This window comes from Emiliania huxleyi, assembly GCF_000372725.1.
Source record: "Emiliania huxleyi CCMP1516 chromosome Unknown EMIHUscaffold_15, whole genome shotgun sequence".
Taxonomy (NCBI): domain Eukaryota; phylum Haptophyta; order Isochrysidales; family Noelaerhabdaceae; genus Emiliania; species Emiliania huxleyi.
Genome location: NW_005201092.1, coordinates 543,802 through 560,927, shown reverse-complemented (window position 1 = coordinate 560,927; position 17,126 = coordinate 543,802). Strand labels below are relative to the sequence as shown.

General features: G+C 65.0%; 5 protein-coding genes across 5 annotated transcripts; 3 read left to right on the top strand and 2 right to left on the bottom strand.

Moving 5' to 3' along the window:
* Positions 1-273: 273 nt before the first annotated feature.
* Positions 274-1,417, bottom strand: EMIHUDRAFT_420955 (hypothetical protein; the record flags this gene model as incomplete). Its single annotated transcript, XM_005786637.1, has 3 exons — positions 274-631; positions 687-851; positions 938-1,417. 3 exons carry the CDS (start codon positions 1,415-1,417, stop codon positions 434-436), a joined length of 843 nt encoding a protein of 280 aa, XP_005786694.1. The 3' UTR covers positions 274-433.
* A 2,356-nt stretch (positions 1,418-3,773) lies between these two features.
* EMIHUDRAFT_352259 (hypothetical protein) lies at positions 3,774-4,242 on the top strand. The gene is given in 2 exon segments (XM_005786636.1): positions 3,774-4,211; positions 4,221-4,242. 1 exon segment carries the CDS (start codon positions 3,783-3,785, stop codon positions 4,209-4,211), a length of 429 nt encoding a protein of 142 aa, XP_005786693.1. The 5' UTR covers positions 3,774-3,782; the 3' UTR covers positions 4,221-4,242.
* Positions 4,243-4,633: 391 nt separating this feature from the next.
* EMIHUDRAFT_462543 (glyoxalase) lies at positions 4,634-5,466 on the top strand (the record flags this gene model as incomplete). The annotated part of the gene is made up of 1 exon (XM_005786635.1): positions 4,634-5,466. One exon carries the CDS (start codon positions 4,634-4,636, stop codon positions 5,309-5,311), a length of 678 nt encoding a protein of 225 aa, XP_005786692.1. The 3' UTR covers positions 5,312-5,466.
* Positions 5,467-6,887: 1,421 nt separating this feature from the next.
* EMIHUDRAFT_462542 (hypothetical protein) lies at positions 6,888-10,704 on the bottom strand (the record flags this gene model as incomplete). The annotated part of the gene is made up of 9 exons (XM_005786634.1): positions 6,888-8,183; positions 8,257-8,337; positions 8,424-8,478; positions 8,550-8,639; positions 8,717-8,810; positions 9,080-9,242; positions 9,296-9,433; positions 9,646-9,692; positions 9,867-10,704. 9 exons carry the CDS (start codon positions 10,702-10,704, stop codon positions 6,963-6,965), a joined length of 2,727 nt encoding a protein of 908 aa, XP_005786691.1. The 3' UTR covers positions 6,888-6,962.
* A 5,143-nt stretch (positions 10,705-15,847) lies between these two features.
* EMIHUDRAFT_433953 (hypothetical protein) lies at positions 15,848-17,079 on the top strand. The gene has a single exon (XM_005786633.1). The coding sequence runs from the start codon at positions 15,919-15,921 to the stop codon at positions 16,960-16,962; it is 1,044 nt and encodes a 347-aa protein (XP_005786690.1). The 5' UTR covers positions 15,848-15,918; the 3' UTR covers positions 16,963-17,079.
* The last annotated feature ends 47 nt before the right edge of the window (positions 17,080-17,126 follow it).

Genomic DNA, 17,126 nt, shown 5'->3' with positions numbered 1-17,126 from the left:
CTCTTCTTTCTCCTCTTCTTGTATGCTTTGTAGTTTGTACATCGCGTCGATTCCTTTTCGCGTGAAAGCACCACCCTGAAGCCCGCCCAGCAGCTGGGATGGACATACCATCGCTGAATATATCAATATATTGAGCCCCCCTTAGCCAATCCAGGCCCTGGTCCCTCTAACTATTGACATATATATTGATATTGATCGCACCTCTAACTATTGGAGCAATATATTCAATAAAAACAATATTTCCCGTGGTCCTTTAAAACCAGAGCATAACCATAATGCGGTGCGTATTCATTTTGTGGGTTGGGCATATCCATAGCGGGACTGATCACGAGTGAGGTTCGTACACTAGAGTGGAGTCCGTACACGGGTCGGCTCTTTACGTTACACGTTACATGAGGGGTTGTCGGTTGAGGAAATTCGCTCGCCGCCCTCCTCATGGCAACGCCGTCGGGTCGAGCTGCCCCCACTCCTCCCACTCGGTGAAGAGCCGCTCGTCGAGCGCGTCGAGCGCCGCCATCTCCTGCGCCGAGAGCTCGAAGCCGAAGACGTCCACATTCTGCGCCACCCGCTCGGATCTGACCGACTTTGGGAGCGGCACGTACCCGTGCTGCACGGACCAGCGCACCAGAACCTGTTGACAGGAGCACGTGAGGAGGTGGCGGGCGGTGCTTGCCCGTCTCGCCCACGAGCGCCTGCGCAGTAGAGACGCCGTGCCGCGCGGCCGCCGCCTCCAGCGAGGGGTGGTCGAGGCGGAGCGCGCGCGCGAGCGGGGAGTAGGCGATCAGGCGGATGCCACGCGCCGCGCAGAAGGCCTCGATCTCGTCCTTTCGCAAAAAGGGGTGCAGCTCAACCTACGTGGTCGAGCTGCGCCTCTCTCGGTGAGCCGCCGCCCTCGCCTGTCGCCCGCCGGCGAGGGGGCCTCGTTGGCGGCTGGCACCACGCTCGTGCGCGGCGAATCGATCAGCTGCTGCAGGTGGGCGACGCCAAAGTTGCTCACCCCGATGCTCCGCGCGAGTCCGAGCCGCTGCGCCTCCTCGAGTGCGAGCCAGTACTCGATCCGCTGATCCGGGTTGACCGGCCAGTGAATCAGGTAGAGGTCGGCGCGCGTGCCCAGCGCGGCAACGCTCGCGTTGACTGCGTCGAGCACGGCCGCGAACCCGTCCTCGACCCAGCGGCCCTCCGCCTCGGGCCACACCTTTGAGGTGATGTGGATCTGCTCGCGAGGTATGCCCGACTCGCGCACGGCGCGCCCAACGTCCGCCTCATTCTCGTAGAAGCCGGCCGTGTCGAGGTGGCGGTAGCCCAGCCGGAGCGCCTCACGCACGATCTCCTGAGCCACGGCGCCGGGCGGCGTATAATAAAGGCCGAGGCCTACCGCAGGAAGCATGTTGCCGTCGCCGAGGGACACACGTGGCATATCTGCGGCGGAGCAGTGCTCCGGCTCTGCCAGCGCAGCTCCGAGCAAGAGCGCCGAAAGGAGCGCGGTGACCGGCGTCGGAATCATTATCGGTAATGCTCGGCTTTCAGCCATGTGTAGGGATCAACTCCGGCCAGCTGCGACGGGATGATGTGGGAGAAAGCGCCAAGCCGGTGTTGTTGTTGTCGAGGCAACACCGTCGAGCAACGCCGAGGCGACACGGTCGAGGCCTCGAGAAAAATTCTTCATAAATGAACAAGCCTACGAAGACGAAAAAATGGGGCAAGGGAAGAAATCGTGCAAGAAATGAATGCACAAATCGAGGAAATGACTGAGGCGAAAAACGAATTCTCGCGCGTCGCGCCGGACCGGGAAATGCTCGCCTCCGCCCGCGACGGTGGAGGAGCTTTATAAAATGAATTCCGGGCACGGGACGCGGCACAAACGGGGCACAAACACCAGGCTACAAAGACGGGGAGGCACGTAGTGACGCAGGGGAGTCTAGGCCTGAGCTCGGTCGCAATCTCTTCCGCCGCCGCGAGCTGCAGCGCGACTGACATGCGCTGGGCCTGCAGCGACAGCCACGACCGCGTCGACCTGTGGACTGCATCGGTGGCGACGGCGGAGGAGTGGCCGGCCCGGGCGCCAATGCGCAAGAAATCGATGGAAAAACAGTTTTCGCCGCGAATGCTCGCCTGCGCCCGCTACGAGCTGCGGCTCGCCGCTCTTCCGCCCGATGCCCTGATCGCGATCGCCGCCGGCGCGATGCGGGACAGCCCCGCTGCAAACAGGAGGGCCGAGGCGCTCCTCGCGCACCACAGCCCTCCGCCCGCCGTCGCGACCGACGTTCTCGCGGACCCGGACCTTGCGCCGTGCGTGCTCGAGAAGACGGGCCTGCGCCACGCGGCCGTGTGCAAGCGGTGGTCCCTGATCTTCGCGCCGCGCGGTGCCTTCGCGCGGCTGGTGGAGACCGCTGGCGATGCCTCCTCGGAGCTGCAAGCCGCTGCGCTCGGAGAGCTCAAGCGGCTGTCGGGAGAGGAGGCCAGCAGCAGGCGGATGGACGCGCTCGTCGCCCTCTTACGGGTTGGAGACGAGGACGAGAAGGCGGACGTCGCGGCAACGCTCCAGGAGCTTGCCCGGGACGACGATGAGAGCCGGGTGGCGATAGCCGCGGCCGGCGGCGTGGAGGTCCTCGTGTCACTGGCTCGGGATGGGAATGAGGCGCAGAAGGAGGATGCGGTGCGGGCGCTGTGGAACCTCGCTGTCAACGACGACCTCAAGGTGGCGATCGCTGCGGCCGGCGGGATCGAGGCCCTCGTGTCACTGGCTCGCGACGGGAATGAGGAGCAGAAGGAGGGTGCCGCGGCGGCGCTGTGGAACCTCTCAGCCAAGGACGACAACAAGGCGGCGATTGTTGCGGCCGGCGGCGTCGAGCTGTTCGTTGCTATGGCTCGCGATGGCAATGAGGAGCAGAAGGAGAACGCTGTGGGGGCGCTGGCGAACCTTGCTTACATCGACGACAACGAGGCGGCGATTGCTGCGGCCGGCGGCGTCGAGGTTTTCGTGTCGCTGGCTCGCGACGGGAATGAGGGGCAGAAGGAGGAAGCGGCGGGGGCGCTGTGGAACCTCGCTACCAACGACGACCTCAAGGTGGCGATCGCTGCTGCAGGCGGAATCGAGGTGCTTATTGCGCTGGCTCGCCACGGGACTGAGGGGCAGAAGGATTGTGCGGCAGGAGCGCTGTGGAACTTCGCTGTCAACGACGACAACGAGGCGGCGATTGTTGCGGCTGGTGGCATCGAGGTTTTAATGTCGCTGGCTCGCGACGGGAATGAGGCGCAGAAGCAGAATGCGGCAGGAGCGCTGAGGAACCTCGCTGACAACGACGACAACGAGGCGGCGATTGTTGCGGCTGGTGGCATCGAGGTTTTAATGTCGCTGGCTCGCGACGGGAATGAGGCGCAGAAGGAGAATGCGGCGGGAGCGCTGGCGAACCTCGCTCTGAACGACGACAGCAGCGTGGCGATTGCTGCGGCCGGCGGCATCGAAGTCCTCGTGTCGCTGGCTCGCGATGGGAACGAGGGGCAGAAGGATTGTGCGGCAGGAGCGCTGTGGTGCCTCGCTGACAACGACGACAACAAGGCGGCGATTGTTGCGGCCGGCGGCATCGAGGTCCTCGTCGCGCTGGCTCGCGATGGGAACGAGGGGCAGAAGGAGCGTGCGGCGGGGGCGCTGTGGAACCTCTCTGACAACGACGAGAACAGCGTGGCGATCGCAGCGGCCGGCGGCATCGAGGTCCTCGTCGCGCTGGCTCGCGATGGGACTGAGAGGCAGAAGGGTGGTGCCGCGGTGGCGGCTCGGCAACATGATTGAGGTAACACCCGCCACGCACGAGGGTGTCGTCGAGGCTGGCGGTGTGGCGGTCCTCTCCTCTCTCGCGCAGGAGGCAGGCGCCTCGGACGACTGCAAACTCGCTGCTGCCATTGCCCTTGTGTACCTGGCCAGCAGCTGTCCCGACCTCGCGGCCGACGACACTTGCCTCTCGCTGCTCCTCTCGCGGCTGGACCAGCCCGAGGATGATGGCTGGCGCAGAGACAGCATCAACGCCCTCCTCGCCCTCGCAACCTCCTCGTCTGCGTGCGCTGAGCAGTGGCACCGGGTCGGCGGCGTTGCGGCGCTGCAGGCGCTCGCTCGAGAGACGGCGGAGGGGGGGGTGGAGAGGCAGGCGGAGAGGTGTGACGAGGCGCTGGTCAGCCTCGGCGTGAGGAGGGTGCGCATGCGGACGGCCGCGTGAGCCCCAACGGAGCCGCGTGAGCTGTCTTTTGAGAGATCGAGTCCTTCGTTGTTTAGAAAGAAAGAGGAAAAGCCCCCTTCTCTCCAATTTCAACTAGATGTTTCGTTTCCTCGCAGGAGTCGCGTGTTAGTGCCAGTGCGCGCCCACTCCCTTTGCTGCCACTCATAATACATAAAATCGATAAATCGTTAGGTCGCTTCAGTTCACGAAGTCCCCCCGTGGGCCGACCCTCCGATTTTATGAGAAGAGAACAAAGGGAGTGGTGCGCGCAGGGCCGGTGCCTATTTTCTCGTGGAGTATTTCTTCTTTTTTGCGTGCCGCCTGGCGAGACAGTGGCGGTGGAGCGGTGGAGCGGCACGACCTGGCGAGAGGAAGAGGCTGTGCAAGTCGGCTACCGACAACGTGCGACGCCGACAACGACGATGAGGGCGCTACTGCGCGTCGGTTGCGGCGGGAGTGCGAGAGGCCGCCACCTGTGCACAAGCAGCGGCGCAGCGCTGGCGCACGCCCGCCTCCGGGAGCAGCTCGCATCGGTCAAGCAGCAGCTGCGCAGCCTTGAGACTGCGCACCCGGAACTGCGCGAGAGCCGAGATGGCCTCGAGGACGAGCTTAAAACGCTCGTCGCGGCAAATCCCGATTTGCGCTCGGAGCGTCACGCGAGCGATGCCTTCGCACCGCCCAAGCTGCACCACATCAACGTCGTGAGTCGCGAGGTGACAGGCCTGCTCGAGTTCTACAGGGATGTGCTGCGCATGGATGAGATGCCGATCGAGATGTTTCCGCGGACAGGCATGACTGCCGCGGGCGCCGGCTCGGACGTGCCCATCAGCTTCACGACGGACGGCCACATGCAGATGCACCTCGCTACGCGAGACCTCGGCGTCGCCTTCCGCAGCGGTGAGGCCATCAACCCGATCGGCGTCGGCCCGATAGGCCACATCGCCTTCCGCACCGATGACATCGACGCCTTCAAGCGCCACCTCGACGCGCACGGCGTCCAGTACGCCGACTACGGCACGCGGTTCGCTCGCGACTGGCACCAGATCTTTTTTCTCGATCCGGAGGGCGTGATCATAGAGGTCCACGCCGTGCTCAGGTGAAGAGGAATATCGGACGAGCTTGTTTGCGACCCACACCCGACACCTTGCACATGAAGCATGGCTGCATGGTCTGGCCGCGCACTGCGCGAGTCCTAGCGTGCGTCTGGCTGCGTATAAAGCCGTACTGAGGGACTCGTCGACGTGTCAAATGCTCACCCACGGCACAAACGCGAAACGGGGCACAAACGCCAGGCTACGTCAAACCTGACCGCACTAGGCACTACATTCATCAAGACTCCGCGCGATAGAAGCGCCTCGCGCCGTCGCCATCGGCGCCACCGCCTCCCACACATTCTCGGCCGGGTCGTACTGCTCGACCGTGCCGAAGTCGCCGTCGCCGTCGTTGAAGCCTCCCACAGCGTACAACCTGCCATCCAGCACCGCCACGACGTGACTGTACCGCGTCGTCGCCATCGGCGCCACTGCCTCCCATGCATCCAACGTAGGGTCGTACCGCTCCACCGAGCTGAGGCGATTGTAAATGGCATCCCACCCGCCCACAGCGTACAGCTTGCCGTCGAGCACCGAAACTGCGAGCTTCGTCCCGCGACTCCGCCATCGGCGCCACCTCCTCCCACGCGTTCGCCGCCGGATCGTACCGTTCGACCGAGCTGAGGCGGCCACCATCGAATCCGCCCACAGCGTACAGCTTGCCGTCGAGCATCGCCACGCCATGGTCACTCCGCGCCGTCCCCATCGGCGCCACCGCCTCCCACGCATTCGTCGCGGGATCGTACCGCTCTACCGAGCTGAGGTTTTCGTCGTCGATGCAGCCTCCCACCGCGTACAGCTTGCCGTCGAGCACCGCCACGGCGTGATTTTGCCGAGCCGTCGCCATCGGCGCCACCGCCTCCCACGCATTGGCAGCCGGATGTACCGCTCCACCGAGCTGAGGCAGCCTTCGTCGTTATTCTCGCCGCCCACAGCGTACGGCTTACCGTCGAGCACCGCCGTGCGGAAATAGTTTCGTGCCGTCGGCATCGGGGCCACAGCCTCCTCCCCCCACTGATTGGTGGACGGGTCGTACCGCTCTAGCGAGTTGACAAACTCGCCCTCGCCGTCGTAGCCGCAGAACACGACCAGGCGCGGCCTCTCGCGCTTCTTCAGCGTCTCTATCCAGCCGCGGCGCCACGCGCGGCATGTCCCCTTGGCGGCGTGCTCCTTGGTCGGAAGCTGGGCGAGGATGTGCGGGGCGAGGTCCGGCGAGAGGAGGACCTCGGAGAGCACCCACTCGGGCTGCTCCACGAGCCGAGCGGCGTGCTCCTCCGCCACGCGCATTGCGGCGGCGCTCCAGAGAGGCGCCTGCTCGTCGATGAAGGCGACGAGCTGCTCTGGCGAGAGGCCAGACAGGCGGGCGCCGATGCGGTGGGCGGCCAATGTAACATGTGCATACACATCCTGCAGGCGAAGAAAGAAGAAAATGAGGACCTCCAAGGCGCTTGTCGGAAAAATAACTCCGAGGAGTTCCCCCCCCTCATCCTTCAAGGGCTCAACTAGCACGACTCGCGTCGCGGTACCCGTTGCCCCTAGATCTCTGCCTGACCCCGGAGCGGTTTCATCAGAGAGAGAGAGAGATATTTTCGAAAACCACGACTCTCACAGTTCATCAGTCGCTTCCGACCCAAATGCTATTGACGGCTTGGGCTACGGCCTAAGCATAAAGCATCGAGCGACGCGCCGTCACCTTCGCCCTCCTCCGGACGTCACTGGGCAGCTCCGCCGAGCAGGAGCGAGAGCTCATGCGAGAGCTGTACGGATTCACCGCGTGCAGGCGCCCCAAGCACTTTTGTAGCAGGGGGCCGACTGCGTTGAGACGGGGCGTGAGCCCGAATAAGAGGAAGGTGATGCCGCCCTGCCCGTCGACGAGCATGAGCGAGGCGAAGAGGAGGGCGGCGCCGGAGTCCGTCGAGGCCGGGTGGGTGGTCGCCGAGAGCACAGCCGCTTGCGCGGCGAAGCGCACCATCGAGAGAATCGTGAGCATTCTCAGCCGCAGCGCCAGGCCGTCGGCACTCGCCTGCTGCACCTTGAAGGAACGATGGCGGCCGACACGCCCGCGAATCAGCTTTTGCACACGCACCGCGGCGACGCTAGATATATCCGCCGGGCTCGTCGCAAGCGCGTCGTCATCGCGGACGCAGGTGCCCCTCCCCGGCGGGGGCTTCGCTCCGTCGCTGTTCGGGAGCTCTGCAGGCGCGGGCGGCGATATCGGCGGCGACGGCGGCGGCGATGTCGGCGGCGACAGCGGCGGCGATGTCGGCGGCGACGGCGGCGGCGTAGTAGTCGAGGAGTCGGGGTGCGGCTTCAGCTGGTGCGGCTTACGACCCGGCGCGGGCTCCTCCGCGGCGCCAGCACTGGCCGCGTCCGCCGGAGTGAAGGACAGCTCGCCGAGCCGCGTGTCCAGACTGCGGCTCAGGGCCGCGCCCAAATTGCTCACGGACTTGAGGAAGCTCGGCTTCGGGCGCGGCGACTCGTCGGCGGGCTGCTGCTGCGGCTCGTCCTCCTGCTGCTGGTACTGGCGGCCTGCCGCCCGCAGCGCAGTGGTCGCGTGGATGGCGACTGCCACCCGCCGCCTCGCAGAGGAGACGGCGCGAGCCCGCGCGAGCGACCGCGAGCTCGCGGCGGCGAGGGCGAGGGCGAAGGCGAGGTAGGCGACAGCGCACGCCGACGCGTGTCCCTCGCTGAGCACCCACTGCGGCAGCGCAGCCTCGCGCCACACCGCAGGCCACGCCGCGATCACCGGCGCCGTGGCGGCGGCTGCGACGGCAGCGGCGGCCAGCAGCTGCGCCCGGCAACTGAGGCGCGGCGCGACGGCGACCGCGACGAGGAAGGAGTCGACGGCCCACCGCAGACTCGAGATGAGGGCGAAGAGCACCTACTCGCGCATTCTTTCGAGACGGTACGGGATGCGAGTCCAGTCCGTACCGAAGTGAAGCTGGAGCCACGGCCTTCGCTTCGGCCGGTGCGGCGGCGCGGAGGCGATCCGCGCTCACGCAGAGCATCGCTGTGGACCAGCAGAGCTGCAGCGCCTGTTCCGCAGTCGGCGGCTGCATGAAGAGAGACGCTGTTCACAGCAGACTGAGCGTCGCTGTGGACCAGCAGCGCTGCAGCGCACCGCCAGCACGCCCACCCGCCGGAGCGTCGCCGTCGAGCTCGGAGCGCCGCCTTGCCTGTAGTAGCAGCAGTGAGCAACTGCACAAGAGAACCGACCGTGGCCGCTGGGCTCGCGGCGCCGCCTGGCCTGCGCACGCCCGCGGGGGCAGGTGGCCGCCACGCGCCCTGCAGCGTTCCGCCGGCGAGCACCATGGCGCAGGAGAGGAGCGAGATGCCGCTACGGAGAGAGTTCGGGGAGAAGGGTCCGGGAAGGGTCGCGGGGTCGGAGGAGGCCGGAGGGTGAGTGAGGCGAACTGCGTCGCTCGCTCGAGGTTGGTGGAGACGGCGATCGCGCTGGCGGGCGAGGAGAGCTGGTAGACGGCGGCGGACACGAGGAGGAGCGGGAAGCCTGCACCCACGGCTAGAGGTGTGAGGGAAGCGCGGGCCGCAGGCAGGCAGCGGAGGCGAGGGCGGGCGGGAAGCCGACGAGCTTGCTGAGGGAGAGGGTGGCGGCGACGAGGCCGACGGTCTGCGCGCGGGGACAGGCGGAGGTTTAGGCAAGTCACAAGAGGCAATCTCCGCCGCGTGAGAATGGTGATGCGTCCAAGCACAGGAGCAGCACGGCGACGGGGCGAGTAGCAGTGACACTGCGGTGGTAGAGCTACATCACAACAGCACGGCTGCGGGCCTTTGGCGCGAGCTCGTAGCAGGAGATATGGGGAGATATGGGGAGATATGGGGAGATATGGGCCTTTGGCGCGAGCTCGTAGCAGGAGGCGATGACGAGCGCGACGTTGGAGGTGGCGAGAGTGCCGTAGAGGAAGGCAAAGTCGAGCGTCTCCTGAAGCCATCGGGGTACGGAGAGCCGGTGAGTTTGTGGGTGTGTGGCCCGACCGCGCCACTCCTCGGCGAGCGGGCGAGGCGGGTCGTCGCCGTCGGCGTCGCGGCTCCGGACACGAGCGGGCCGAGGGCGAGGGCGAGCGTGCGCGTCGCCAGCGGGAAGACGGCGCACTTGAGCAGGACGGCGAGCGCCTGTGCTCACAGTCGATGGGCTGTGAAGAGACGCCGCGTTCACAGCCGGCGACGGGCTTGGACGACGAGGGCGGGCGCCGGAGTCGCGAGCGAGCGGGCCGACAGCAGCGGCTCGGAGGAGCCAACCTTGGGAGAGGGTCCTCAGCCGGGTCCCTGGCAGGTGGCTGGAGGGGCGTGAGGCTGTGCAAGCCCAGCGGGCGGGAGGAGCCCACCGAGGCCATGCCCGCGAGCACGAGCACCGTGGCGGGGTAGGCGTCGCCTGAGCAAAGAGAGCGGAATGATCACACACGCACGCAAGGCGAAACCACTTGGCGGCGGGGCGGGTAGACGCCTGACGACCAGAGAAACGACACACACACTTGTTATTCTCTACTCGGCGGGCGGGAACCACTCTGGGTGGCGGAGGTGGAGCCGCGCCAAGCGCAGACGAGACCTCCGCCAGCGCCCTCGGCAGCGCCGTCGGCGCGTGCCCCCTCCTCGCCACGCCTGTCAGAAAGCTCCGAGAAGGTTCCGAGAATGTTCCGAGCAGGCTCCTCGCATCTCGGGTCGCGCCTCTCCTCGCGGGAGGTGGAAACCGAGGTGGAGTGGGTGGTGGAGCGGTCGAGGGCGAGGTGGAGTGGGAGGTTGGGCGTGGTGTCGCCTGCGAGGTTGGTGGCGAGGCCGGCGAGGACGGCGAGGACGAGCGGGTTGCCGGCGAGCCCGCGCAGCACGCCCCGCAGGATGGGGCCGAGCTCGGCGCGGCCTCCTCCGGCCGAGGAGCGCTGTGCACAGCCGAGCGCGAGGAGCGAGAGCAGGGCGGGGTTGACGAGCAGGTTGTGCAGCGGCACGATGACGAACAGCTGGCTCACGTAGCGCGAGCCGCGGCCGTAGAGCGCGCTCATCACGGGGAGACCGAGCCCGAGGTCGTCCGAAGAGACGGCGAGGAGAGCAAGCACGGCGCCGTTGAGGATCTCGGCCCCGGCGTTTGCGGGGCGAGGGGTGATCAGCACGCCGACGCCGACGCAGCAGGCGAGGGTCAGTGCCTTGGCGAGCATGACTGCGGCCACGATGGTCCAGTCGACGGCATCCCACTGCAGAATGGCGATGGAGGAGAAGAGCAGCGCAGGAAGCGCGAGGGTGCCGACAAAGGCGCTGATGCCGCTCTGCGCGCCGGGTGGCAGGAGGTGCCGTGCGGAGACGTAGCCGAGCAGCAGCAGAGACGTGATGCGGATGAGCGTGTACGCGAGCGCCTCGAGAGTCGCCTCCTCCTCGGCGGCGGCGGCTGAAGCCATCTGCTGCGGACGATTGGGCGGAGAGTGGAGCTCTTCCTCTCAGCTCCGTTAGAGGTTCACGAGAGTTGAACTCTACACATTTTTACGACGCGGTCGCCCTCTGGCGGGCTCTGCCACGCGATGGCACCCTCCAGCACACTCGGCCTCAATCGGTCAAACTCTGTTACAGTGAAGGAGTGCAGCAGAGTGTGGTTGAGTGCAGGTGGGAATCAAATGGTCGTCCGGTTGCGCACACAGTCAGCACACGAACTCGGCCACACTCGGTCACACCCAGAGAATTCGTTGGGACGGAAGCGGCCAGTCAGTGGCGTGGCAGCACACACAATCCACCGGCACGGAAGCACTGAGCCACCGCACGGAGGCGCGGGCCGCGTCTCCCCGCCAGCCCTCTTGTTCGAGTCTCGCACCCACCGTGCGGGCGGCCCGGCGGCCGCCGCGCCTGCCGCCTCCTTCCCGAATGCACAGCCCCCGGTTCGCGCCGGGCCGCTCTCCGCGACCAGTCAGAGCAGCCTGTCCTACTCGGTCACGCGACGACAGCGGCACGCGAGCGCGGCCCTCGCCAAAGCCGCGACAATACAAGAGCTGGCCAAAGGCTGCGCGGCAGCGGCGAGACGCACATCGCAGCGGCCGAGGCAGCGCGCACCCGCCGAGCGTAGACTGCCTACACACAGGCCATGCATGTGAGCTCTCCAACGTACGCGCCGTGCGGCACGACCAAAGACCGACGCCTATCCGGCGAGACAAAAGAGCACCGACGGCGACGCCACGCATCCGTGAAGGTGTTTAGGTGCACGTCGGCCTCTCGTGCCGTGCGCAGGAAGAGAGAGGCGCTGCCAGAAGCTCGTGACGCGGCGAAGTGGTAGAAAGATCGTCGGGGAGCGCCAGCGCTGGCTAAAAGCCCGACGAAGCTGGTGCTCTCACGGCGCGAGGAGGGACGGTCGCAATTCGCTTCTCCAAGATGTTTTTTACGCTTTTGGGGGGCACGAGTCGAGAGGTTTTTCAGAGGTAGATCTCCGGATCTCGACAAAGCGTTGTTCGGAGAAGTGCCTCGACGGACGAAATGGTCTGAGTCCTCGGTGCCTGTTTTGAGAAAGAAGAAACAGAATTAGAACCACGGTCACGACCACGTGGTCGCGTGGGTGGTCGCCATCATACGACCAGCGACCACGCGACCAGAAACCCTATATGGTCGCCAACATACGGCCAGCTGGTCGCGTGGTCGCCAACTTGCGACCACGGTCACGACCACTCTGGCAGAGACCAGAGTGGTCGCCAAAGTACGACCAGCGACCACGCGACCAAAAACCCTATATGGTCGCCAACATACGGCCAGCTGGTCGCGTGGTCGCCAACTTGCGACCACGGTACGCTCGGGGGCATAAAAAAATAACCTCGAATGCCTAGTGCGGCCACGGCCCAAATGAGCGAAACCGCTGGAAGCGGCGCAGCTCCAGGGCGCTCACGTGGCCAACAATCTTCCTCAACTGTGGCAAGCTCCTCAACGCTATGCGTGAATCTGAAGGCGGCCCGCCCCTGGGCGAAGAGGCCATGCCTATTTTTCATTTTCTCTTTCTGTCCAAGCGTGAACAGACTGAGCCTATTCTCAGTTTGTCCAAGCATGGTGCTATAACCAGGTGATATATAAAAGTGAACTCCTCCATCCACGCCAGACCCCCCCTCCCCGTTCAGTTCTCACGACGCCCAACGTCCTCCAGCCTCCCTCCGCTCGAGCTCCACGAGCCGATACTCGACTGTAGCGTTAGCATCGCGCCCCACGCGCAAACAAAGGCCAAAGTCGCGCGGGTTGCAGCTGGCATTCTATGCTCCAGAGCATTCGCAGACCGGCAGACGCCGCACCACCTCATTAATTAGGCAGCTAGTGCCCCAACGTCGAGCCTCCATGAAGCTCACATCTCCCAATCATTCTCATTGCAGATGACCCACGCATGACGACTTCCGGCGGCGTTGAAAAATACTTACGATCTCAAATATGCGTTTTGGGCCAAAAGCGCGCGCGCAATCGGCACGTAATATGAACACAAGTGGGCGCCTCGCCATTTCGGCTCGTTTACCTGTACTGTTATTTCATGTGGATTCACCTCGCGCTCCATATCGGCCGGGAGGAGGAGTGGTCGCTCGTCGGCAATGGCAATATTCCAGGCAACTGGAACGGTGTCAGTGATGCAACGTGGTACGCTGAGGTGGTGCCGGTAGCCGAGGCATTTGCTGCTAATTTGAACGAGGTGCGAAGCCAGGATCGCTACGATCCATACAACCACGCGCCCTTTTTCGATACAATGTACACGAGCGTGGTGGACACCTTGCCCATCTACGTGACGGAGCCATCCCGCTGGGCGGAAGCGACACTGCTCTATGCGCACAAATACAAGAGGTTCCTACGATATCTGCTCTAGGCCTACAATTCACTATCATAGGACTGCCAATCTGTCTGCCCTCTGCCTTCCGGAGAGCTCCTGCTGCAGTAACTGACTGCTCCCAGCCTGCTTACCCTCCCTCTGCCCTGATCCCCAAAGGCACGTGTACAAGTGGCAGCTTGGCATCACCTTTCTTGGTGCAATTGTCTTGTGGACAGGCCCACACCTGGGGTCTGATTCTGACGCCACAATCTGGCGCAGGACACGCCGTCAGCACCGGTTCCGACACGGTGAGCGCTGGCTGGGAGATCTCGGCTACGTTGGCTGCCGTGGCATCCTCACCAAGTTCAAGAAGAACCAGATGAACGGTCCCGGACGACGCATCGATAAGAGGCGCTTTAATCGCGCTCATGAGCGTATTCGGAACCGGGTTGAGAATGTGGTGCGCTACGTGAAGCGGCATCAGCTCTTCGCCCAAGGGCGGGCCTTCACGCATAGCGTTGAGGAGCTCGCCACAGTCATGAAGATTGTTGGCCACGTGAGCGCCCTGGAGCTGCGCCGCTTCCAGCGGTTTCGCTCGTTTGGGCCGTGGCCCCACTAGTATACTCCTCTATTTGTTTTTTATATGCTCGCCGAGAGCGACGCCGCACAGCTTCGTCGGGCTTTTAGCCAGCGCTGGCGCTCCCCGACGATCTTTCTACCACTTCGCCGCGTCACGAGCTTCTGGCAGCGCCTCTCTCTTCCTGCGCACGGCACGAGAGGCCGACGTGCACCTAAACACCTTCACGGATGTGTGGCGTCGCCGTCGGTGCTCTTTTGTCTCGCCGGATAGGCGTAGGTCTTTGGTCGTGCCGCACGGCGCGTACGTTGGAGAGCTCACATGCACGGCCTGCGTGTAGGCAGTCTACGCTCGGCGGGTGCGCGCTGCCTCGGCCGCTGCGATGTGCGTCTCGCCGCTGCCGCGCAGCCTTTGGCCAGCTCTTGTATTGTCGCGGCCGTGGCGAGGGCCGCGCTCGCGTGCCGCTGTCGTCGCGTGACCGAGTAGGACAGGCTGCTCTGACTGGTCGCGGAGAGCGGCCCGGCGCGAGCCGGGGGCTGTGCATTCGGGAAGGAGGCGGCAGGCGCGGCGGCCGCCGGGCCGCCGGCACGGTGGGTGCGAGACTCGAACAAGAGGGCTGGCGGGGAGACGCGGCCCGCGCCTCCGTGCGGTGGCTCGATGGCCTGCTGCGCCCGGCGGCTCCATCCGTGCTGCGTGGTCCAGGACTATCCGCCAGACTCAGCCGCACTCAGCCGCACTCAGCCGCACTCTGCTGCACTCTGCTGCACTCTGCTGCACTCTGCTGCACTCTGCTGCTATCTTCCGCCCTCAGTAATACTCGGCCACAGTCGGGCACAGTCGGCCGTGCTCATGAACACTCTTCGATGCCGAACGAAGGCACCCTCTGACTGCACGGACTCTGCCACACTCAGTCACATCGAGTGCCAGGTGGGAAGGGCTCATCTCGGGGTCGGGGTGCGTGGTAGAGTGTGGCCGAGTGTGGCCGTGCCGAGGTTGGCCTTGTTTACACTCTGCTACAGTCAAGCACGATCAGCCGCCCTCGGTTACACTCTTTCTGGCTACGCCGCTATCTGCCCACCTCGGCAGCTGGGTAGAGTTCAACTCTCGTGAACCTCTTAAGAACGGCAATGCACTCCGCACCATGCACAATGCCGCTCTCCCCGCACGCTAGCTCGTTCACCGTCTGCCACGCCACAGCGGTGTGGAGGACGACTGACAAACGCTGCATTTGCAGGCCGTGCCAATTCTTGGTTGTCCATGTGACCTCGTCCAGGTGCTGAGCATGCGAAAGTTATTAAAAAAGAAGTCAAAAAAACCGGCGGCCCACATGACAAGCGATCCCACGACAGCGTCTGTGGAGACTACTCGAGTACGTGATCCGTACATGAAGGGTGGAGGGGCCCACGTCCGCGGAACTTAACGGCACGGGCACGCGTGACAACCCGTTACTTGCTCTTGCTTGTTCTTGACGTTGACCCAATTGGCACTCTCGCCTCTCGGGGGAGTTGATCAAGTTGGTACGCATCTTGGTTCTTGCGCGCCTGCTTGTTGATGGTTTCGGCGTCGCCCGCCACCGCCGCCATGGAGATCTGCTGCGTGTGGTGGACGACGACAAAGGAGGAGGCGCTCGCCGACGCCGCCCCATTACACCGTCCGGAACCGTGTTGGTGCCCACCGCTTCCTTGGCGAACACGTGGAGGAACTGCTTGGTGGGCGGCGCAATGCCACCCAAAGTTTCCACGAGCACCAGCCGCGTTATGGCTTTCTTGACCCACTTCGCGTCGTAGTACTGCGTCCACTTCCAGCCTGGCGGCGCGGCTGGCTGCTGAGCAGGAGGCTGCGAGGCGAGCAGAGCGCGAGGCGGCTGAGCTAGCGGGTGCGGCGGAGCAGGCGGCGCTGCGCGAGGCTGCAGAGCTGGCAGAGGCTGCGCCGGTCAGTCTCACGGGGCGGCCGGCTGCCCCCAAGTCCACGATGGGGGGAGAGATACCACGTGTATCGTGTGTTTCGCAAGAGTCAAGTCGCATAAATGCCGCGGTCCCGTGCGGACACTTCCATTCCCCCTCCCACCTCCTCCTCCTCCCCCCCGCCGCCGCCTCCCCCTCTAGCCCGCCTCCCCCTCCCCCTCCCACAACAATTGGGTTTGTACTATTAACAACGAAGGCGCTCTCAAAAAAAAAAGCTGAGGCGGGACACCGACATCCTTGGCAGCCAAGTCGCGCTCGTCGGAGCTTGCCTGCACTGCTCACTCGTTGAGCTCCTAACCACCGCCCCTGATCACTCATGCTCTCCCTGGCGACGGCTGCGACCGCTCTCCCGCTGCGGCTCTTCGAGGAGCCTCGGCCGCGCGTCGTCGGCGGCGTTGAGACCTCCTTCAACCGCTATCCGTTTGTCGTTGCGCTATTGAAGGACGGCGAGTTCTTCTGCGGCGGCAGCCTCGTGTCGCCCAACCTGGTCCTCACTGCGGCCCACTGCATCACCGAGAGCAGCAATCCCGCAGTCTACCAGGTCTCGTCCTCGCGTCACACCCTTTCGACGCCAATGGGGCCCGACCAGCCCGAATATCTCGACCCAGAGGTGGACAATCCGGAGTGCGGCGACACCGTGGCTGTGGCTCAGCTGGTGCCGCACCCAGAGTACGACCCAGACACCGTCCAGAACGATCTCGCGCTGCTGGTCCTGAGCGACGCCGTCAAGTGCTCCGACCAGATCGCCTTTGCGACGCTGGACCACGGCGAGAACAGCGGGCCCGGCAATGAGCTGACCGTCGCCGGATGGGGCGCACTCTACGACCCGTCGTACTACCCACTGTTCGGCACCACCATCACCCCCGGCGTGCTGCACGAGGCCGAGGTCAGGACCTTTGGCTCGAGCGAGTGCAACGCCCTGCTCTGCGGCCCCATCTTTGGCTTCCTTGGGCTCTGCCCGTACCTGGACGGGCCCGAGATGTGCGCCGGCAACCTGCTCGGCGGAGTGGACGCGTGTGCGGGCGACTCGGGCGGGCCGCTCTTCCGCGTCGGCGACGACGGCGTCCCCGTGCTCGTCGGAGTCACCTCCTGGGGCTTTGGCTGCGCCGAGCCGCTCACGCCCGGCGTCTACACCCGAGTCTCGCGGTACCGGGAGTGGGTCGACTCGTACAGGTGCAGCCAGAGCGAGGCGCACTGGGCAAAGAGCTGGCGGCTGAAGCCGACCGCCGGCTGCGCACCGGCGCCCCCGCCGCCGCCCTCGCCGCCGCCCTCGCCTCTGCCGCCGCCGGCCTTGATGGAGGCGGTGCTGCAGGGAGGAGAGCACATCCTCTCGTCGCTCCCGCTGGGGGGTGGTCGCTAAGGTGGGACCTGTGCGGTGGTGCGAGGGTGTGTGGTCCTGCGGAGTTTCGTTGAGTGGCTCACACACGGATTACAGTTAAGGGCTTGCCCGCCAAAAGAAAGCCAATTCTTGACTTGCACTTGGGCCCTCGGTGAACCTCGGGGAGGCCTGCGGGCGGCCTTCTC